General features: G+C 55.9%; 1 protein-coding gene across 4 annotated transcripts in view; it reads left to right on the top strand.

Annotated features, from left to right (window-relative positions):
• The first annotated feature begins 258 nt into the window (after positions 1-258).
• ITGA3 (integrin subunit alpha 3) overlaps positions 259-22,409 on the top strand; it is a 32,915-nt gene continuing 10,764 nt past the window's right edge. For all 4 annotated transcript variants that reach the window (XM_032616051.1, XM_032616049.1, XM_032616050.1 and 1 more), the window contains exons 1-22: positions 259-466; positions 7,600-7,727; positions 8,048-8,127; positions 9,905-10,154; positions 11,706-11,792; positions 12,152-12,359; positions 12,818-13,014; positions 14,909-14,997; positions 15,124-15,260; positions 15,428-15,514; positions 16,461-16,528; positions 16,604-16,740; positions 17,338-17,487; positions 17,579-17,676; positions 17,975-18,122; positions 18,399-18,473; positions 19,086-19,165; positions 19,275-19,352; positions 20,634-20,736; positions 20,843-21,025; positions 21,207-21,329; positions 22,044-22,157. In XM_032616051.1, the coding sequence (XP_032471942.1) occupies positions 261-466; positions 7,600-7,727; positions 8,048-8,127; positions 9,905-10,154; positions 11,706-11,792; positions 12,152-12,359; positions 12,818-13,014; positions 14,909-14,997; positions 15,124-15,260; positions 15,428-15,514; positions 16,461-16,528; positions 16,604-16,740; positions 17,338-17,487; positions 17,579-17,676; positions 17,975-18,122; positions 18,399-18,473; positions 19,086-19,165; positions 19,275-19,352; positions 20,634-20,736; positions 20,843-21,025; positions 21,207-21,329; positions 22,044-22,157 (2,826 nt within the window). In that variant the 5' untranslated portion in view covers positions 259-260. The remainder of the gene's footprint in view (positions 467-7,599; positions 7,728-8,047; positions 8,128-9,904; positions 10,155-11,705; positions 11,793-12,151; positions 12,360-12,817; positions 13,015-14,908; positions 14,998-15,123; positions 15,261-15,427; positions 15,515-16,460; positions 16,529-16,603; positions 16,741-17,337; positions 17,488-17,578; positions 17,677-17,974; positions 18,123-18,398; positions 18,474-19,085; positions 19,166-19,274; positions 19,353-20,633; positions 20,737-20,842; positions 21,026-21,206; positions 21,330-22,043; positions 22,158-22,409) is intronic.

The following is a 22,409-nucleotide window of genomic DNA, read 5'->3' as shown; positions in this document are numbered from 1 at the left end:
GGGCAGGGGGGCGGTGACCCGGGACAGTGCAGGCGGGAGAACAGACCCGCGGACCTCAGAGGGGAATCTGAGAGCTCAGACCGTGAACGGACGTGAAACTGGCCAGGGCTGGGGGCCAGAAACTGATCAGCGCTTCGGGGCTCAACTAAGCGGACGCCAGAGTGTTCTCCGGTGGCGCGGGGGAGCAGGTGAACAGGTCCTCACTCCCAGCCCCACGCCCTCACGCGCTCTCGCCCGGGCCCCGGCTCCCGTCCGCAGCCATGGGCCCCGGCCCCAGCCGCGCCGCCCGCGTCCTACGCCCGATGTTCTGCGCGCTCGCCTTGATGGTGGCCGCCAGCGACCGCGTCGCCTCCGCCTTCAACCTGGACACCCGATTCCTGGTGGTGAAGGAGGCCGGGAACCCGGGCAGCCTCTTCGGCTACTCGGTCGCCCTCCATCGGCAGACGGAGCGGCAGCAGCGTTACCTGTAAGTGAAACTGGCCAGGGTGGGGTGGGAGAGTGTGTGAACAGGGTGCGGATCCCGAGTGGAGTCCAAGCCCTGGGCCAGCTGGCTTCCAGGCTCGCAGGCCTCCAGCTCTGGGGAGCGACGATTAAGGGAGCGGGGACCTAGGCAGCCCTTCTGCTGCCGAGGCTTGGCGGGAAGTAAAGGAATTGGGTGTGGGATGGGGGGCAGTAGTTATTGGCAAGTGCTGACCCGGCCAGAACCTGTCTAGACTCAGCCCCTCAGGCCTTTAAACCTCTCTTGAGAGTAGAAGTGGGGTCCCCGTTTCCTGACCCCCCTCCCATTCAGTGAACTGGGTGCTTAGTATACCGAATGCCTCTTCTCTCCAGGGCTGGGAACTGGGGAAAACTGCAAGATAAACACCTTTCCCCTTTTCTGGGAAGAACCTACGGGGGACATGCATTTAAGCCCGCCCCCATCTCACACAGTCTGCGGCCCGCCAGCCACACCCTCGGCAGAACCACACTGAAGGGCCTTCTCAACTGCTTGGCAGTTGGAGAGTGAAGTGATGGGCGAGTCTGGGCGTTTGGAGCTGTCCAGGCGCTCCTTCTGACCCCTTGAGGATGCAGAAGTAGAAGTGAGAGGAGCTGCTGTCCCGACTCCTGCTTGGTCTTCTGCAACCTACCCCCACCCCCAGCAGTGATGCCCTCCCACCAGACGTCCTCCTCGCATTCCATGGATTCATGTTGAATCTTCAACCCTGAGTGTGTTTGTTTTGGTCTCAGGAGGGAAATAGTGTTTTTCTCTTTCTTCTGTTCTCCTTCCCCAACAGCTGCAAGAAGGAGGAGAAAGAGCTAGGCAGAGGGGAGAGAGGGGAAGGAGCGCATCCAGCTGCTTGTGTTGCCACCCCCGCCCCCCTTAGTCATGCCCAGTGGGGCATGTCCAAGTTTGAGAAGTTTCTCTGCATGGGCTCAGCGTGCTGAGGTTGGCAGTTAGGGGAAGAGGCCGCTGGGGAAGGTGAGGCTGCCCCAGGAGGAAAGGTTATTAGGACGGGACAGGCAGGCCCTCTTTGGGCAGTAGCCCTTCTGGTTGACCTACCGAGATGTCAAACCCTGCTGAGCAAGAGGACATGGTCAGATAAAGGGTGTGTTGAAGCCTTTCTCAACTCTGGCTGGAACCTGCAGAAACTTGAGGAAGTTGCAGTGTCCAAAGTTCAGACTGCCCCAGCCTTGTTCCCCGCCCTCCTGGCCCAGCCCCTGCCCAGGCCACCTACCTACTTGGCCTCAATTCCATCTAGCTTCTGCAGAGGCTAGGACCACCACACCCTTCCCAGCCTGGCCCCAGCAGCTGCGGTCTGGCCTTAGCCACTCTTCCATCTTTTGGAGACCCTAAGTGATCATCAGCACTGGTGCTGTTTCTGCCCCAGCCCAGAAAAAGATTTTCAGATTTTCAGCTGAATCTGCATGATATGAGGCAATGGAGTGTAAAGAGAATATCAGAAAAGCAAGGGTAAATAGTGGAAAGCTGGAGTAAATAATAGATTCTGTAATCACACCCTCCCCCCTTTTTTTTTCGCTGTGTGACCTTAAGCAGGATATTTCTCTTCTCTGGGCCAGTTTTCCCCAGGGAGAGGTTGGGTCTGGATCTATGTACTCCTTCCTGCCTCTGTTGGCAACTTGGCACTGTGGAGAAGGAAGAGGCTCCCAAGTCCCATTGCCAGTTTCCTGTCTTGAATCTGTCACTAATACCTGAGTCTTAATTATCTTACACGTCAGGGGGAGGGGAGCCACATGCCTTCTTCATGGGGTGATAGTGGGCTTTTAATGAGATAATCTGTGTAAAATGCTCTGCATCTGCCTTCTTCTCCCAGCGGCAGCTGAGGGCTCTTGTGCTGAAGCGGGGACCTGGATGCGCCCTCACTAACCAAGGACCTCACCCAAGAGGGCTGAGCAGAGGGGTCCCACTTTTCTTCCTGGGCAACTAGAGATGGCATTAGGCCTGCCAGGAGCCCAGAAGTTTCTAAAACTAATGAATCTCAGAGAGGCAGGTAGTCTAGATAGCGTTCTGGGTGACTCACTTGGGTATCCTCAGACTTTTCCAGGGGTGGTTCTACATCTTGGGTCATCTCCTCATCTCACTGAATTCTGCCCCATGACCCTTTGGGAGAATCAGCTGGGCCAGCTGGGCTTAGCTACAGCCAGCTGTATAGCCAGATGTAAACAGCTTTCTGAGTGCACAGCTCAGGGCATCCAGCAAGTCAAGTGGCAGTTTTGTTAGCTTCCAAGTCCCTTTGGAAAAGGGGGAGGGTTCGTGATCCTGAACAAAGTCTTAGCCTGAAGTTCACTGAAGGTTTTCAGGAGATGCAGGGATCCTGGAAAGTGTATGCAAAATCTTGCGTGTTTGTGCATTGTTCTGGGGCCTGGAGGAGGGGAGAGCATAGCTTTCGTTATATTCTCAAAGCTGGCCTTATTCCAGAAATGGTTAAAAACCCAGGTGTGTCTTTGTTCCCCATCACCTTCATCTCTAGACTGAGGTTCCATGCCCACAACATCGGAGGCTTACTGCAACCCCAGCCCCAATTTCGCAGCCTCTGGAGTGAGGGGTCAGGAGCAGGACAGGGAACCAAGGTTCTTTGGGCTTCTTGGTGAGATACATGAGGACCCCTGGGTGAGCAGAGGGACTATTCCTCGGGGAGATGGTCACTGACCTCCCCCCCTTCCCCCAGCACCTGTTCTGTCATTCCCTCCTGGGATTCCAGGTGTCCTGGTCCGGCCTGACCTTGTGGGTTATGGGAGATACCTCTGGGGCTCTTGCCTGGAAATGAGGGTGTCTGGGATGCCTGGGGCGGGGGTGGCTGCAGCTCCTGGAAGATGAGGTCATACCTGAGGTAGGCAGGAACTAGGCTTACTTGCTCTCCTAAAACATGTTTCCCTGGGCAGGGTTGGCACCTGGCAGCCTCCAAGGCTCGTGCCAGAGGAAATGGGCATAGCAGCTGTGGCTGCAATCACAAGGCGTGGATGCATAGTGTCCTTTTTCTCTGGCTCTCTCCAGTGACCAGGCCAAGCCAGAGAGCTTAAAACTGGGCAGGAGGTAAGGGAAGCCTGATCTTGTAGAAAATGAAGTGAAAGGGGCTTGGTCAGAACTAAACAAAGAAGGGAGAGGATGGCGGTAACAGCAAGGGAGATTGAGGTTAAATGACATGAAGAATGCCCTAAGGGATCAAATGTGGAAAAATACTAAGGAGCCAGGGAAAGGGAGAAGAAATGAGAAAAACAGCCTTGTTCTTTATTATTGGAGGCTTGAGCAAGGCCTCTTTCTCCTGTCCTCTCTCATTCTCTCACTTTCTCCGGCTGGTTGCTCTGATTCTAGGGCTGAGTCTCCAGAGGGGAAAGGGAGCTGGGGGGCAGGGTAAGGAGAAGTAAGGCGGGGATTGAGAGGACTGCAGTTTCAGCAACCGCAGGAGAAGCCTCTGGGGACATGGCTAACTCAGTCAGGAGGATTGGCACAGAGCTGGGATCCAGGCATCTGAGAGCTGCCCCCAACCCACCCCAGGGCTCAGAGCTGGAGTGGGCGCCCTCCCCAACTGGCTTCCTGGCCTAAGGAGTAAGGCATGGGGGCCCGCTGGACCCTCAATGTTAACTGAAGTCTTTCCACTGGGGCTACCCCAGTGCCTCCCTGAGGTGAGGAGTCTGGGAAGTTGAATCCTACAGGCTGTTTCTCTGAGCATCACCCCACCCCAGTGTCCCTCAGGGGGCCTTCTTTGGGGTGAGCCAGCCTGGTGCCCTGACACCCCTGGGCCCCATTCCCCTGCCTCCTCTGATTCCACTGCTTTCTACCTGGCTGTTCCATTAGCTTTGAACTGCCCCAGGAAGAGTGATGGGGCAGGAGTGAGAAAGTGCTTCTCCAGAACTTGGAGCTTAGGGGCCTCCACAAAGGCCAGGAGGGGCTGTCTGGCCGGAGCCTGAGGATAGGGTGAAGAGGCAGCTGTTTGAAAGCCCTTGTGAGGTCATTTTATTCATCTCCCTACCTCCTGGAAAGACACCTACTCCCACCCAGCCCAGCCTGACTCCAGGAAGGAGGCAGTACAGTCTCCTTTCCTCCTCGCTCCAAGAGCTGGGCACAGCATCCCACTTCTGGCTGCTGCTGGGAGGGTGACCTCAGTGGTGGTTTGAGAGGGATCAGCTTCTCCACTCTTTGATCTGGACCAGTTCCAACAGCAGGAGCAATGTGCTCATTTGCATAGTAACTTACATTCATTTACATACCAGTAAGATCTTTCCCACCCTCTGGATTTTCCCACACCTGACTGTGGCTGGAGGAAGCTGGACCCGGCCCTCCGTGCACCCTCCTTCCCCCATCTACTCCCAGTCCTCTGGCCGTAGACCCATTGGATCCTGGGCTGGGAGCCAGAGGGCCTTAAAGGGCCTCTAAGCAGGCCAAGTAGGAGCTAAAAATACCCCAGGGAGGTGGGAGGTGCTCCCTGTGGAATCTCTGAGGAGGGAGGGGCCTGGGATGCGGGGGCTGGGATTAGGACCCTGCCCCACCGCCCATCCATGGGCACAAGGCTGTCGCGGGGTGAGAGTGGGGAGGGTATAGGTGGTAAGGGGATTTATGTCAATCCGATTGCTATTCATGCCCAGCTCTGCCTGCTCTGTACCACAGGAGGCAAAGAGGCGGGGACCCTCAGGCCACTCCCTCTAAGATGAGGGAGCTGGGAGGGCGTGGCCACCCTGTTCCTCAGCCACCTCCCACCCTGACAACTTGGGCCCAGAGAGCTGTAGGCACGGCAACACTTCCCTTGCATTGCACGCCCTGGAATGCAACCTGGGCTCTCCAGGGACCCCTTGCCCACTGAGGCCTGGATCCACCCCTTCAAGGTCATTGTAGCCAACCCCCAGCTGCCACCTCCAGCCAAATCTGGGCTCCCACCCTCGAAAGACTAGCTGCCAGTGCCCCACCCCCACCTGACTGATTGCCTTAGGCCGCGGATCCTCTGCCCCATCTGAACACCTGAACTAGTCTGCTCTGTGCCTGTGCTTCAGGTCCCCTAACCCAGTGGGGCAGAAATTCCTGGGTCCCCGGAGCAAGGCCTGGGGGTGTGCTAGGGCCAGTCCTGGTGCCACAAGAAAGCAGAACGACGGTGCTCACGTTGGCCTTGGCTTCATAGTCAGGAGGCCCTTTCAAAGAATGAACCCACTTTTTCCCCCAACAACCCTGGAGGGTGCTGGGACAGCTGCTGTCCCATTTTACAGATGAGGCACTCACAGCTCAGAGAGGGAAAAGAAATTGTCCCTTGAGGCAGAACAAACCTAGAACCAGGCCCTTCAGCTCCAAGGCTGAGATATTCCTTTCCCACAGGCAGCAGCTCCCCTCTCGCACCTGTCAGGCTGGGGGCAGACGCCCATGGGTGGTCAGGCAGCGGACTCGCTAGGCACCCTACCCAGCCCAGACAGAGGGTGACTAACAGGGCCTGGCTGCCACGCTGGCCCCCTGCCAGCCTTCCTGCCGGAACTCCCAGCCCTGCTCTGCTTAGAGAAGCTATACCCCTGCCCCCAGGAACCCTTCCCCAGGGTGAGGTCTGAGCTGAGGTGTGAGGTGCAGGCAGAGTCCCCTTCCAGGCACCCCCAGGCAGCGCATTCCTGACACCCAGTGGGCCGAGGCACCCAGGCCCTGGCATGCCCAGGCCCTGCCCTGCCCACTCCCTGCAGCCCTCACTCTCAGGTCCCAGGCAGGAGCTGCAGGCAGGGCCGTTGCTCTGCACGTCCAGACTCTGGCAGGGGGCCTGGCGCCCAAGTTCTGAGCTGGGCGCCTCAGGTGACAGCATTGCTGGGGCCGGATGGAGGGGTACCTACCTAGGAGGTGCCTGCCACCCAGGAGGCTGGGTCCAGCAGGACTGAGGAGGTGGTCTTGGCAGAACGTCCAGAGGCTGCAGACAGATGATGCTGGGAGAGCAAGGGGTGGTAGAGCCGGGTTCTCAAACTGTGGTGTGAATTTTTGGGGTGCGTGTTAAATAAGCAGGTTCCAGGGCTCCACCCCCAGATTCAATGCAGGTTGTCTGTGGTGGGCTGAGGAATTTGCCTTTTTAACAAATATCACAGGGATTTTTGATTCTGGCGGTCCAAGAACTGTCTTTTGAGATAATATTTCAAAGCTGATCACCCGCCTTCCTCTCCTCTAGTCACCTCTCCGGTATGGGAAGGGCTGCTAGAGCCCTAAGAACCCTTGCAGAGACTTGCAGTTGGTGTCCCTAAAGAGGGGTTCCAGGCAGGCTGGGGACAAGGTGATTTATAGTCCTCACCCATCCCTATTCTCATGCCCACCAGCCAAGAACTCTGCCCCAGGGCCACACTGTCCAAAGTGTCAGGTACCCAGCTCCCCTGCCACCACCCCTATACCTCATATGTCTGTCTCAACAGGGTGGGGAGGGGGAGAGTAGACATCGCCCAGGTCACATAAGGGCCCTGCTGACCTCAGCTCACCCAGCTCTGGTTTAGGGTCAGTTGTCCTTTCCTGCCCACATTCTTCAGTGCCCGCCCCCGTATCTAAGTCCTCAGATGTGGCTCAAAGAGGTAGGACCAGGACTCCTCCAGCCTTGCTCTCTTCCCCTCTGGCTTCATCTGAGAGGCCAAGCATTCCTTCCCAAACCCAGATCTGGCCATGTCGCTCCCTTGCTTGAAATCCCTCCGTGGCTGCCCTTCCCACCCTGCCTCTTGTCCCTCTGCGTGTTTCTGGCCTCCAGCTGCACAGAGGGCCTTGCAGATCCCTGAGTCACTCTTGCTTATGCTTCCCGGCTCTTGCACAGGCCAGACCTCGGCCTACAGAGCCCCTCCTCCCCTTCTTCACCTGGTAAGCCCTGGTCATCGGACTCAGGCCAGGGTCCCCTCTTCTGTGGGCCTCCCTGATTGCCCCCCGCGCAGAGTCTGGGCTGGTTTGCTCCCTGCTTTCCTCTCATGAGGCACTGACCGCAGGTGTCTGTCTCCTTGCCTGCCTTCCCCTACCCTGGGCACTCCTCGAGGGCAGGGGCGGGGAGCCATTCATCTCCAGACGGCAGAGCCTGGCACAGAGCGGATGCCCGGCCCATGCACGTTGAGCAGTGAGTTGTTTGAAGCGGGCTTTGGGGACTATGGGCTCGGGTCTACCTACCTTCTTGCCCCCAGGCTCCTGGCTGGTGCCCCCCGGGACCTTGCTGTGCCTGATGGCTATACCAACCAGACCGGTGCTGTGTACCTGTGCCCACTCACTGCCCACAAGAACGACTGTGAACGGATGGACATTGCAGAGAAAAGTGAGCAGAGGGCCTGGGAATGGGCGCTGGGTCAGGAGCCTGGTGGAGGGCGTAGCACAGAGAGAATGACTGGAAGAGACAGAAGGCTCACCTGGGTAGCTTCTAGTCCCTTCTTGTCCGGCTGGGAAGAGGGAGTCCTAGAGTGGGACCAGATGGGATTTGTAGAGCTCGGACTATGATGGGCTGGAGAAAGCGGGGAGGGAGGGCTGCCCTGCTGGAGTGGAAGATCCGGGAGGGACCAACCCCTGCCCCCTGGGTGCTCTTGATGCTGGGAGGGTGGGATGAGGTGCCCTGGCTCATGACCCCTCCCACGCCCACAGGTGACCCTGACCATCACATTATAGAGGACATGTGGCTCGGGGTGACTGTGGCCAGCCAGGGCCCTGCGGGCAGAGTCCTGGTAAGTGGGCGCTCGCCGTCACTCCCCCCCTCCAGCCCTCTCCTTCGTCTCCCAGGAGCTTCAGAGGGAGGCGGAGGGCAGGAGAAGGGTCCGTTGTGCGTGAGCTGGAGCCTTGCAAACGTCCATTTCTGTGGCTGTATGTCTCCACGGCATGTGTGTCCCTTCATCCTGCACTTGTAGCGGGAGTGGGGGGGGGGAGGGTGTCTGGCGCTCTCCAAGGGCCAGCCTGGGTCCTGTCTGAAGCACCCACTGCCCACCCCCCCAGGGGGGTGGTGTTCACTCTTGGTAGGAATGAGCTGAGGGAACTGTGAGATGGAAAGGGCAGAGAGGGCCTCGGGCAGTGCGGCCTGGGCGCGCTCCTTCCGGGGAGGCCGGCTGGTGGAAGAGGCACAGCCCTGCTGCCCCAGCTCACCCGGCTGGGGTTTGGGGGCCCCCTCCCTGCTGTCAGCTGTCACCTCCTCAATTTCTGAGCCCCAGATAGACAATTTATTTTTCATCTGTAAATTCATGTAACATTTACATACAGTGAATGTACAGATTTTGTTTCAGTTGCGTTTTGACAACTGAACTGCGTTTATACAACTGTGTAACCAACACCCACTAAAGAAATAGCATATTTACATCATTCCAGAAAGCCCACTCCTTTCCAGTCAACCGTCACCCCCATAGCCGTCACCTTTGGATCACGCTGTGATTTCTGTCACCTCTGAACACTGTCATAAGCTCTGGGTTTGACCCGTTCACTGAAACACCCTTTCTAGTCTTTTGTTAAGGATGGTGTGGGTCCAGGTTTCCACTTAAGTCAGTTCTAGATCCTGGGTCCTTCAGCAGTTTTCTGCTCACCCATCCATTCATTCAGTCCGTTTTTGGCGAGCCCTGCCCTGAGCCCGCACTACAAACTTTGTAGTTACCCGGGACAGGCTCAGGCCAGCACGAGCATGGGTTTGGCTCACGGCTGGACGGGGACACAGACGGCAAGCAAACAAGAACTAGGCCTGGTTCTGGGTTTCCCCTGGCCCCTGGCTGTTTTTACAAATACCCTATTCTGACTGATCTGCCCAATAACTCTTTATGGAGCACCTCCCATGTGCAGGGAGAAGCTTCAAGAGAGGAAGCACAGCCTGACACTTAGGAGCTCAGACCCCGGAGCCCGACAGCCTTCGTTTGAATATCCCCTGCCTCTCTCTAGATGTGAGATCTTAAGCAGGTTTCTTAGTTCTCTGTGCCTCAGTTTCCTTATCTAAAATGGGGAAGATAATTATCCCTACTCCATAGGGCTGGTAGGAGGCTTAAAAGAATTAATATGTGAAGAGCTCAGACTTGTGTCTGGCATATAGTCAGCACTCAGTACGTGTTAGCCGCTGCTGCTGTGGTTGTTGTTATTCTAATATTGACCTTTCATTAAGAGGGCGAGGCCATCAGGGGACAGCAGAGAAGCAAATTCCTAACCTGCTCTGTGTCTAGCTCCTTTTAGACCCAAGGGCCTGAACCTCACATTCTCTCATCCTTTTCCCTTTTCGTTTTGCCAAGATCCCTAAGCCACTCTCAAATCCAGTACCTTCTGGTCTTCCAAAAGTGTTCTCAGCCTTCAGAGCAGATTTTTGAATTCTGGAAAGGCAATGCAGGTCCAAGCACCACTGTGGGAAGAAAGAAAAGCTGGGAGACCTCTTTGCACTCCCCTCCTGCAAAGCCAGAGGCGCACAGGGCTGTGGAGACGCTGCTCCTGAGTCCCTGCCGCGGGCTCAGCTGTGTGCGTTGGTGGGGCTGGGGTCCCCAGGTCTGTGCCCACCGCTACACCCAGGTGTTGTGGTCGGGGTCGGAGGACCAGCGGCGCATGGTGGGCAAGTGCTATGTGAGGGGCAACGACCTGGAGCTGGACCCCAGCGATGACTGGCAGACCTACCACAACGAGATGTGCAACAGTAACACGGACTACCTGGAGACCGGCATGTGTCAGCTGGGCGCCAGCGGCGGCTTCACCCAAAACACTGTGTACTTTGGCGCTCCTGGTGCCTACAACTGGAAAGGTGGGGACCGTGGGGGAAGGGGAGAGGGCAGAGGCCACCACCCCTGTTAGGCCCGAGGGCAGCCTGCCAGAGCCTCCACACGAGAGGGCAGAGGAGAGCATTCGTTTGCCAACACCAGCAACTACCTCGACCTCTGCTATTTTAAAGTGCTTACTAGGTACCAGAGGCTTTACACCTATTATCTGAATTAATCTTAAAATACGAGTATTATTATACTCATTTTACAGAAAACTGAGCCTCAGGGAGGTGAAGTAAATCACCCAAGGCCAACAGTAAGTTCTGAAACCTGTACTGGAATGCAGGTCCACCATTTAAAAACTTAAAAAATAAAGCACGTTCCTGGTACAACTACTAAATGGTACAGTAAAATAAAAGAGGAAAGTGCCCTTCCTCTCCCCCATCTTCCTTGTCCCATTTCCCAGTGTATACTGCTAAGTGTCTTGTGGATCCTTCCAGACTTATTTTAGAATGTATAGGTATCTTCACACACACACACACACACACACACACACACACACAAAATCACATTAAACCTACTGTTCTAAAAAAAAAAAAAAAAAAAAAAAACCTACTGTTCTGCTACTTCCTTTTCACATATCGATAAACCGTGGGCATCTTTTCATGTCAGTACATACAGGGCAATCTTTTGGGAGGGCTGCAGAGATCTCCTTGTATCCAAAGTCATGCTTGTATCTGCCACACCACATACTGCCTCTCAGGAGTCTGACGGCTCACACCCCTTCCACCTGCCTCTCTCCACCACATGGGCTGTAGCAACAGTGGCCCCTTTTCCCTTACTGCACCTGCTATGGCAGAACCAACAGGCAGAGGGAGCCCAGAATCTGGTTTTGCTTTTTTTTCATTGCAGTATAGTTGACATACAATATTTTGTTAGTTTCAGGTGTACAGCTTAGTGATTCAACATTTAAATACATTATAAATGATCACCCCTATAAGTGAAGAAACAATCTGTCCCCATACCAAAGTGATTCCATTATTATTGACTGTATTTCTTATGCTCTGTGTTACATCCCAATGATTTATTTATTTTGTCCTCTTGACTGACAGGCAGCGCAGGGCGTAGTCACCGCTCTGGGCTTGCCTGAGGCCGAGGCCTCTGCTCACTCTGCTAGTCTTACCTCCCACCCCTTGGTCCTTTAGAATCTTGGCAGGGCCACAGGTACTCTCCAGCAGCAGCCCTGGGGAGCAGGGTAGGGGTAGGCAGCCCGCGTTTGGGGCGGGATTAGGAGGATATAATGGTGTGGAGTCTGGCTTCGGTGTCCAGGGTGAGGGAAATGTCATCTAGTATCTGGGTGCCTGGATGACTGGATTCCAGCTCTCCATCCCTGAGCCTCACTTTTCTCATCTGCAAAATGGGGGTCATCATTCTACCTCACAGAATTGTTAAAATAAAGAGGAAGTGATTTGCAAATGGCAAAGTACTCACAAATAAAAGGGGTTATTATTATCCTTATCTGGAAGTGGGGGGCCTGGACATAGTGGAGGAAAGGAGTGGTGATTTATACTCCCTCTCCTCAAACCCTCGTGAAGGAAACAGCTACATGATTCAGCGGAAGGACTGGGATTTATCCGAATATAGTTACAAGGACCCAGCGGACCAAGGCAACCTCTACATTGGTGAGTCCAGTTGTGGTGGCCCTTTGGGTGGAGAGGAGGAAAGGGGCTCAGTGGCCCTCTCACCTTCGGTGTCTGGTGGAAGAGTGAGGCCAGGGTGCAGTGCGACTAGTGGCATTTAATTCAGCTAGCACACAGTTATTGAGCACCACCTGTATGCCCCCAAGATGCAGAGTCATGACCCTCATGGAGCTCACGGTCCAGTGTGCAGGCAGGACTGGGGCTGGGCATCCAAGGTCCACCTTCTTGCCCAACTTAGAATAGAGGAACAGAAGATAATGGGGGGATATTGGGAGGTGGGTCCGGAGTAGAAGGGGACAAAACTTACTGGAGCCTTGATTGACCACCTTCCCCGCTCCCAGGCTACACGATGCAGGTGGGCAGTGCCGTCCTGCACCCTACGAGCACCACCATTGTGACGGGTGCCCCTCGGCACCAACATGTGGGCGCTGTCTTTTTGCTGAGCCAGGAGGCGGGTGGAGACCTGCGGAGGAGGCAGGTGCTGGAGGGCAGGCAGGTGGGCGCCTATTTTGGCAGTGCCATTGCCCTGGCAGACCTGAACAATGATGGGTGAGAATCCAGGGATGTTTCTCTGGGGCCGGGAGAATGGTGAGGGGGGCGGGCTTGCCCAAAGCAGGGCAGAGAGATGGAGGTTTGCAATTGTGCATTTCTTTGCATGCTGTTTGCAGGGATTTGCTAGTCAATTTTGCATGTTGATCTGCAATCAGACTTTATGGGATTCTGGGTATTTGCATGTCAATTTCACGAGGCTTGCATCTCCTCGTCTATGCCTGTCATCTGTATGGCTCTAGTGGATGTGGGCTGTTTGGGTGTGACCTGTGTCTACATGGCTTCTCCACAACGTGTGTTTTCTATTAGACGGGTCACAGTGACGCTTCCTTGTCCTTCCCACGACCTATGGCCAGAGGCGCCATTTGTAGAGTCACGTGCCCTGCCTGGCACAGTTATGTCTGCTAAATAAGAGTTATGCTGCATGTCCCATCTCCACCTTCTTCTCTCCTGTGCAGGTGGCAGGACCTCCTGGTGGGTGCCCCCTATTACTTTGAGCGGAAAGAGGAGGTAGGGGGTGCCATTTATGTCTTCATGAACCAGGCAGGCACCTCCTTCCCGGCCCACCCCTCCCTCCTTCTTCACGGCCCCAGTCGCTCTGCCTTTGGCTTCTCCGTGGCAAGCATCGGTGACATCAACCAGGATGGATTCCAGGGTATGAGCCAGCACTCCTGCCCCAGCATCCACTGACTGAGAGCCAGCTGCATACCAGGCTTGACAGGGTCCGAAGAGATGACAGGCTAGGGCCCAGGTCTGGGGAGCTCACAGCAGTGCTGGAGAGACAGCGTGCAAAGGGAGCCCCCACAGAGGCGAGCTTGGTAGACCTCCTGGAGGAGTGGACGTACCACTGGGCATCAAAGGCTGGGCTGAGTGTACACAGTGGAGGGAAGAGAAGGGGCACAACATGAGTGTGGTACACTTGCCTGATGTGCTCACATCTAGTAGGTGTGGGTTGTTCACATCAGAGATGAGGCTGGAGAGGTAGTGTAGGGGTGGGGTGGCCGCTTTGAAAGCCAGGCAGAAAAACTAGGGCTTTATATTTGGGTTATGGCAGAGCGGTGTCCAAAAAGATTTGGGGGCAGGGATTTGATATGATAGCTTGGCACCTTGCAAGATGATTCTGGAGGGAGATGTGGGATGGATGGATGCGGGGAGCGAGGCTGGGGGTGTTAAGATCAAGAATATAGTATATCAGGTGTGGGACGTTAAGCGCTGGGACAAGATAGACGTCCCAGACATAGGGGGTGTCGTTAGTGCCCTGCAGGACTTGGGGACCAATCAGACCTGGTGTATCAAGGAGAGGGACAAGTCAAGGGGTTGAGCCTGGTTGCCACGGGAGCACCTGGCGTATGTGTAAGTCATTTCTCTGACAACCTCAACTTCCCAGAACATACCTGGAAACCAAAAGGAAGGCAGAGGCGCCGCTAAAGAGACAAAACAGGTGCTAGAAAGTCTAGTTAATGAAGCCCAAGCACTTACTGATACAAGAGTTGCCCAGTTGTCACTCAGGACCTACTTCCTTCTCCTTTTCTAACAAGCTTGGCTTTCTGGTTACTTAGACCTTATCAGATCAAAAGCAGAAAACTAGAAAGTTTAAGAAGACAAAACGTTTTGGATTTATTTGTGCAAATAACGGTTAGAATTTAAAAGCCTGGCCATTTTAACAAGGAAAGCTCACTAGACTGTTGTGATTAAAATCCCAGCCCCCACACAGAGACAGACATGGGCTTAGAGCCTCTTCTCTACTCCTTAGCTGTGTGACTTTGGGTTTCCTGAGCCTTTTTTCTCATCTATGAAGTGGGGACGGTAGTACCTACTGCCAAGAGAAAAAACAAAAAAAAGTAGTACCTACTGCCAGTACTCTTGTGAGGACTGGATGAGATGAGTGCTTGATAACTACCTGGCAAAGTCACCGACGGATAACACCTGCTTTTGGGACCCTGCTGGTAAATGTCATTAGAAGAACCAGGTGTCTGGAGGGGCGGTTGGTGGGGGAGAAGGAAGGCACTGCAATAAGGGAAAACAAACAACAGCCAGTGGTCAGAAATCTGGGGTTTAGGCCTGCTGGACACATTAACTTGCTTTGTGACTTTGGGTGAGTCACTTCCCTCTTCTGGGCCTAATTTCCCTCATATAAAAGAGGCAATTGGGTGCCCAGTGGTCCCAGTTTTTTTTTTTTTTTTTTTGGTGCCGTACGCGGGCCTCTCACTGTTGTGGCCTCTCCCGTTGCGGAGCACAGGCTCCATATGCGCAGGCTCAGCGGCCATGGCTCACGGGCCCAGCCGCTCCGCGGCATGTGGGATCTTCCCGGACCGGGGCACGAACCCATGTCCCCTGCATCGGCAGGCGGACTCTCAACCACTGCGCCACCAGGGAAGCCCCTGGTCCCAGGTTTAATCCTGAGCCACAGAGCTCTGTTCCCTGATGCTCTGAGCACTGTCTGACAGGGAGGTCAATGCCATGCTGGGCTCTGCGGCCTGGAGCACAGGGTTGGGGAACTGTGGGGCCCATAGTACACGGGGTGACCCTGTACTGTATCTCTTCCCCAGACGTTGCTGTGGGAGCCCCTTTCGAGGGCTTGGGCAAAGTGTACATCTACCACGGCAGCTCCAGGGGGCTCCTCAGACAGCCCCAGCAGGTATGGATGGACAGGGACGGAGGGGCCCTTCCTCCTTTCCCTCATCCAGCCCTCCCTATTCCCCCTGGGCCCCACTCCCCGGAGCCTACCCCAGAGCCTGTCTCCACCACTTCCCTCTGCCTCCAGGTAATACACGGAGAGAAGCTGGGACTGCCTGGCTTGGCCACCTTCGGCTACTCCCTGAGTGGGCAGATGGATGTGGATGAGAACCTCTACCCAGACCTGCTGGTGGGGAGCCTGTCAGACCATATCGTGCTGCTGCGGTGAGCCAGGGCAGCAGTGGATGGGGGCCTTTCTCTCCTCCGTCCCTGTCTGCATGGAGCCCCAGCCCTGTCCACCTTCAGCATCGTGTCCGTGCAAACCTGAGCCCCGACCCCAGCCTGACCTGGGACAGGCCAGAGGCATTGATGTCTGTGGGTTTTCCATGCAGGGCCCGGCCTGTCATCAACATTCTCCACAGGACCTTGGTGGCCAGGCCATCTGTACTGGACCCTGCACTCTGCACAACCACCTCCTGGTGAGACCCTCAGGCCCCACTCTGCCCACCCATTCCTCCTGATGTATGGGAAGACTCTCCCAAAACCCTCCCCTGGCAACTCCTGATATCCCACCATTAAAGGGTTGATTCTTGGGTAAGCATGGCCCTCCCTACCCAACCTCATTAAAAAGCAAAATTCCTTGCAGGAGGTAATGGGTGAATTGGGGGTGGGGGCAATAGGGCACGGTGGTTGAGAGTGGGAGCTCTGACTGCCTGGTTCAAATTCCAGCTATGGCCATTGCAGTGGTGGGGATGGGCTCTGGGGGGTGAGATCCTGGAAGGGGAGGGAAGAGAAAGACACTTAGGTGATGGGATGTGGGGAAGGAGAGAGAGCCACCTTGAGCAAATTAATCTCTCCGAATCTCAGATTCCTTGCCTATAAAACAAAGTTAATAACCAATTCACAGGGCTGCTATGATAATCAAATGAGATAATATACAAATAGCCCTTAGCATGGCTCTCTGTAAACCCTAAATGCTCAAAAAATGTTAGTTGCTAACATGGTTACAATAATGATGGTGATGACCCCAAGGTCTGTGTGTGAATGAGGGTACTGGATCAGAAGGCAGGGGGAGACAGGGCAGGGAAGTGGGGGGCGGGGTGGGGAGGGAGATCTGGACTGCGGATCCTGCCCAAGACTGGGCTGGGCCAACAACTGACTAACGACTTCAGGCAACTCCTGCTCTCAGGGCCTCCGTTTCCCCATTGGTGCCCTCTAACCCTGTTTTCTATGGCTCTGATGAGAGTGGGGAGGGAAGGGGCCAGGGACACCCCAGCCCAGCCCTGTGGACTCCCCAGTTTTGTCCCTGCCTTTTCCCTGAAGGGCCGTGTTCCGCCTTGCCCAGGAAAGGGGGTGAAAGCCAGGGCCTGGATATCTGGGTCCCGCTGTGACCGGACCCTCCTCCATGTCCCCCACCCTCAACAGCGTGCAGGTGGAGCTGTGCTTTGCTTACAACCAGAGTGCCGGGGACCCCAACTACAGGCGGAACATCAGTGAGTGCTGGGCTGCAGGGCGAGGGGGAGGGCGTGCTCACCTGGTCACTTGCTGACCACACTGTGTACCTGCAGCCCTGGCCTACACTCTGGAGGCCGACCGGGACCGCCGCCCACCCCGGCTCCGCTTTGCACGCAGTCAGTCAGCTATCTTCCATGGCTTCTTCTCCATGCCCGAGATGCGCTGCCAGACGCTGGAGCTGCTCCTGATGGTGAGGGAGGGGCGAGGGGTGGCACATGGGCTCCATGGCCCCAGGAAGAGGTAGCCAGAGTCCCCAAGGTCAAGGGTGAGGGAATGAGGTCTCCCCAGAGACAGAGGTGGCAGGTCGGCCTGGAAGGCCATAGGTAAGTAGAGGGCACAGTGCACAGCACCCAGCCCATGGTAGAGGAGAGGGGAGACCCTTGGAGTGCGGATGGGGGCCACAGTGAGGGGTGTGAAATTCTTGCCTCAGCTCACCTCTGGGGAAAAGGCATCCGTTAGTAGGGGCAGGCTCAGGCTCTCTCTGGGACATCAGGGTGAGAAGGAAGAACACAACCTGGGAACCCCAGGGATGAAGGGAAGCTCAACCCTCCCCCCAGAGGGATCCCTGGAGAGGAGGAGCCCCACCTTCTCACTTGTGGGTCAAGGTGGTACCAGTGGGGTCAATTTGGTGATCAGACGGGAGGGGGTTCAGCCTTACAGGGGGTTTTCAGGGTTGAGGCGGGGTGGGGGGCCTTCAGCTCCTCCCTAGGGGTTTAGGATGGTGTGAGGATTCAACTTGGTTTGGAGGGCAGTGCAGAGCTGGGTTCAGCGTACCTTCCTTTCCCAGGACAACGTCCGTGACAAACTCCGACCCATCATCATCTCCATGAACTACTCTTTACCTTTGCGGATGCCTGAGCGCCCCCGACTGGGGCTTCGGTCCCTGGACGCCTACCCGGTCCTCAACCCGGCGCAGGCTCTGGAGAACCACACGGAGGTGGGTGGGGCCGAAGGACAGGGACCCGGAGAGCTGTGGGGCCAGAGGGCGCTGTGAGTGGTGGGCCCTCCACGCCTCCGACCACCCCCAGGTCCAGTTCCAGAAGGAGTGCGGGCCGGACAACAAGTGCGACAGCAACTTGCAGATGCAGGCGGCCTTCGTGTCTGAGCTGGGGCAGCGGCTGAGCAGGTGCGCTCTGGACCGCGGGGATTGGCCAAGGGTGGGGCGGACTTCACCGGCTTTGGGGAGTTGAGGGGCGGGGCCCTATTGGTCTGGAAGAGGGGAGAGAACTGGTAAGATCTGAGGGGAGGCGTCTCAGAGAGAGGCGAATCGGAGAGGAGGGACCTTAATTAGCGGGGTGGGAGCTGTTAAGACTGGCCTTCCCTGGCCAGAAAAGGGGCTTTCTTCTGGGGGGCGGGGCCTAACACGTCTGGGGCGGGCCCGGGGGCGGGGCTTTGGGCTCAGCCCGGGGCTCCTCCCCTCTCAGGCTCCCGTACAGTAGAGACTTCCGAAAACTGCTGCTGAGCCTCAACTTGACCAACACCCCAAGCCGGGAGCGGGCTGGGGAAGACGCCCACGAGGCGCTGCTCACCCTGGCGGTGCCTCCCGCCCTGCTGCTGTCCTCAGTGCGCCCCGTGAGTGCCTTCCGCCCCCTCGGAGCCCAATCACGGCTCCACCACGTATAGGCATCCTTCATACATGTCATGTACATGTGTTGTCATTTGCCATGTGTTCCCCGCCCCCCCCCCCAACTCCTCTAGGCTGGGCTTCCTCAGGTGCCTGCAGCGTCTCTGCTGCTAGGGGAACACATGGGTTCTCAGGCCTCTAGGGCTTCAGGCCCTGTACCACAGGAGAGGGGCGGGACAAGCCCTAGTCTGACCACCCAGACGTAATTTGTCTTCTTTCTTCAGCCTGGAGCTTGCCAAGCCAACGAGACCATGACCATCGTTTGCGAGCTGGGGAACCCCTTCAAACGGAACCAGAGGGTGAGCGCCGACCACACCCTCCCAACCCCGTGGGTCCCAGGCTACTCCTCTGATGAGTTCCTTATCTTCACTCTGCCTGCCTGCTTCCCAGGCCTCCTTGAAGCAAAGAGCCAGAGTGGAGGAGCGGGGGGGATACAGTAGGGGGTGGGGAGAGACCCAGAGACAGAAAAATGGGGCCACTAGGGAGCTATGCACAAAGCTAGAGCAGGTGGAGGTGAGGAAACCGATTTTGCTGAGCACCTACTATGTGCCAGGCCCTGACCCCAAGGCTGTGCTTCTTTTATATGATATAATTCTCACAACCTTCTGAGGAGGTAGATGCTGATTTACAGAAAGGAAACATGGACTTATATAGTTTCAGTGATTGCTCAAGGTCATGTGGCTCAAAAGTAGCAGAGATATTACTAACAGAAGAGAATGGGAAAAGGGAAAGAGAAGGGGCTAGGAAGGTGGAAAAATGGAGACAGGTGGCAGTGGGAGACCGCACCCCGAATGGGAGGAGGAGGCCAGAGAACCAACTCCTTAGCGTGGCATTCAGCCTCTCGCTTCCCCATGGCCTCACCCCTGCCTGGCCCCAAACGCCCCTCTCTGCCTCCCTCACCCTCATGGCAGATGGAGCTGCTCATTGCCTTCGAGGTCATTGGGGTGACCCTGCACACAAGGGAACTCCAGGCACAGCTGCAGCTCTCCACGTGAGTGACCTCGAGAAGCCAGGCTATGTCGGGCTTGAGATGTCCTGGGCCCCCCCACCCCAGCCTCAGCTGACACATTCCTCCCCTGCCCTCCCCATTCTTTCCCCAGGTCAAGTCACCAGGATGACCTGTGGCCCATAACCCTGACTCTGCTGGTGGACTACACACTCCAGGCCTCGCTCAGCATGTGGGTACCACTCCCCGCAACCCCAGCCTGCTGGGCCTGAGCTAGGGTCTCCCCTGCCTAAGGTGTCTCTCAAGCTCCTCTGAGACACCTCTCCTGGCTTGGTATCCTTAGGCCAAGACATAACAACATCACTATTGTTACTATTATTCTCCTTGCAAAGCAGGTAGCAGTGGAGGAATCAGAAACTCTGGGGCTAAGGTGTTGGTGTGGCCCTGCCATTTCATGAGAGCTTGTTGTGCTAAGGGTATATATATTTTTAAAACATCTTTATTGGAGGGCTTCCCTGGTGGCGCAGTGGTTGAGAGTCCGCCTGCCGATGCAGGGGACACGGGTTCGTGCCCCGGTCCGGGAGGATCCCACATGCCGTGGAGCGGCTGGGCCCGTGAGCCGTGGCCACTGAGCCTGCGCGTCCGGAGCCTGTGCTCCGCAACGGGAGAGGCCACAACAGTGAGAGGCCCGCGTACCACACACACACACACGAAAAAAAAACCCCACATCTTTATTGGAGTATAATTGCTTTACAATGGTGTGTTAGTTTCTGCTTTATAACAAAGTGAATCAGTTATACATATACATATGTACCCATACCTCTTCCTTCTTGCGTCTCCCTCCCTCCCTCCCTCCCTATCCCACCCCTCTAGGTGGTCACAAAGCACCGAGCTGATCTCCCTGTGCTATGCAGCTGCTTCCCACTAGCTATCTATTTTACATTTGGTAGTGTATATATGTCCATGCTACTCTCTCACTTTGTCACAGCTTACCCTTCCCCCTCCCCGTGTCCTCAGGTCCATTCTCTAGTAGGTCTGTGTCTTTATTCCAGTCTTGCCCCTAGGTTCTTCATGACCATTTTTTTAAAAATTTTAAATTCCATATATATGTGTTAGCATACGGTATTTGTTTTTGTCTTTCTGACTTACTTCCCTCTGTATGACAGACTCTAGGGGAAGCAACCTAAGTGTCCATCAACAGATGAATGGATAAAGAAGATGTGGCATGTATATACAATGCTAAGAATTTTATATACATCATCTCATTGTCTTCTCACAACAGCCCCATTATATAGTGACCCTGCTTAACAGATTAACCCCACTTTACAGATGAAGAAACTGAGGCTCAGAGAGGATAAACAACTTGTTTGAGGCCATACAGCTAGTAAATGCTAGAGCTGGGGTTTATCTCAGGTCTGCCTGATATCAGAGGAGTTGTAGTTAACCTTGGTGCCCCCGCCCCCGCAAGGGCCCCTCCCATCCCCTGTGACTCCAGCATCTTTCTTACCCCTAGGGTGAGTCACCGGCTACAAAGCTTCTTTGGGGGGACAGTGATGGGTGAGTCTGGCATGAAAACTGTGGAGGATGTGGGAAGCCCTCTCAAGTATGAGTTCCAGGTAAGGGGACCTCTGGGTCCAGGGTCTGAGGGTGTGAGGGTGGGGGTTGGTGAGATGGAGGTGGTTTTCCAGGAGACAGTAGCCATGACACCCCTTGTACCCGCAGGTGGGCCCAGTGGGGGAAGGGCTGGCAGCCCTTGGTACCCTGATCCTGGGGCTGGAGTGGCCCTATGAAGTCAGCAATGGCAAGTGGCTGCTATACCCCACGGAGATCACGGTCCACGGCAGTGGGTCCTGGCACTGCCGGCCACCTGGAGACCTTGTCAACCCTCTCAACCTCACTCTCTCTGTAAGGACACCAGGGGAAGCGTTCACTTGCATCTCATTTCCTTTGCAAGCTGCAGGGCAGAAAGGCCAGCGTCTTCCTCTCCCTCCCCTCCTACACCTCTGGGGCCTGCCCCTCCACCTGCCCTTTCCTCCTCTCCTCACCTTTGATCCTCCCTCCAACAAATCACCTCTTCCCCCTTCAGGTTCCTGGGGACAGGCCGCCATCTCCACAACGCAGGCGGCGACAACTGGACCCCGGGGGAGGCCAGGGCCCCCTGCCGGTCACTCTGGCTGCTGCCAAGAAAGCCAAGTCTGAGATCCAGCTGGTGAGTGACCGGGGCAAGGTTGGAGGGGATTGCGCCCACCCATCATAGGGTGCACACGAAGCAAGGGAGATAGGTGCTACGCCCCAGGAGAACCCAGTCTGATGAGGTGATGTGGCCCCTGCCTTCAGGAGCCTCCAGTCAGGGGGAGGGACTCATCTCCTGCCCTCAGAGGGACCCCGCTGCCCTTGCCTTGTGTTGGGGAGCAGCCAGTACAGTGGACTGAAGGGAGAAATACTGATTCTGTTCCCAGGAGCCCCAACCTGTTGAGGGTGACATAGCTGCTCAAAGCTTTGATCATTAGGGCTGGGAATGGGGAGAGGCAAGATGAAGACAGGGTGCGGGGCGCCCTCTGTCAGAAGGGAGAGGGGAGCAGGCCTGGGCAGCAAGTTGAGGTCTAGCTGGGTGGAGAGGGAGAAGTGGCCTTCCAAGTAGAGGGAGCCGGCAGGAACAAAGGCTCAGCGTGGGAAGGCATTGGAAAGGTGGCGTTTGGGATTGGGCCCCATTTACACGAACAAGGATCAGATTTCCCGTTCCCCCTGTCGCTGGCGTCTATGTATGCCTGGCCCAAAGAACGTGCCTTAAACACGCAAGTGCAGTGTGCGTGACTGAAAGGGTTAGGGCAGGTCAGCCATGGGTGGGACGGAGCCAGGGGCGAAGTCTGAAGAATCTAGAGACCCAGACTGGCTCGTGTTCTGTGTGCCCTGCCCGCCTCAGAGCTGTGGCGGTGACCACACCCGCTGTGTGTGGCTGGAGTGCCGGATTCCTGATGCCCCCGTCATCACCAACGTGACAGTGCAGGCACGAGTGTGGAACAGCACCTTCATCGAGGTCAGTGCTGGGGTCTGGAGGTCTCCACTGCCACCCATCCGGGCAGGGAGAGCAACAGGAAGAGGATGAGGCTGGAGTGCATGTGTGTGCCCAAGTGTGTGTCAGGGACTGCATGGAGATCGATACATGCTGGGTTGTGCACCTGTTACTGTGTCAGTGTTAGTCCGGGCATCTGTGTGGGGGATATGACATAAGTTTGTCTCTGGCCAAGATGACCTTCTCTCACATGTTCATTATTCTGTCACGTGTCCA

This window comes from Phocoena sinus, chromosome 20 (genome assembly GCF_008692025.1).
Source record: "Phocoena sinus isolate mPhoSin1 chromosome 20, mPhoSin1.pri, whole genome shotgun sequence".
In the NCBI taxonomy this organism is placed as follows: Eukaryota; Metazoa; Chordata; class Mammalia; order Artiodactyla; family Phocoenidae; genus Phocoena; species Phocoena sinus.
This window is presented reverse-complemented; position numbering and strand designations above follow the sequence as displayed.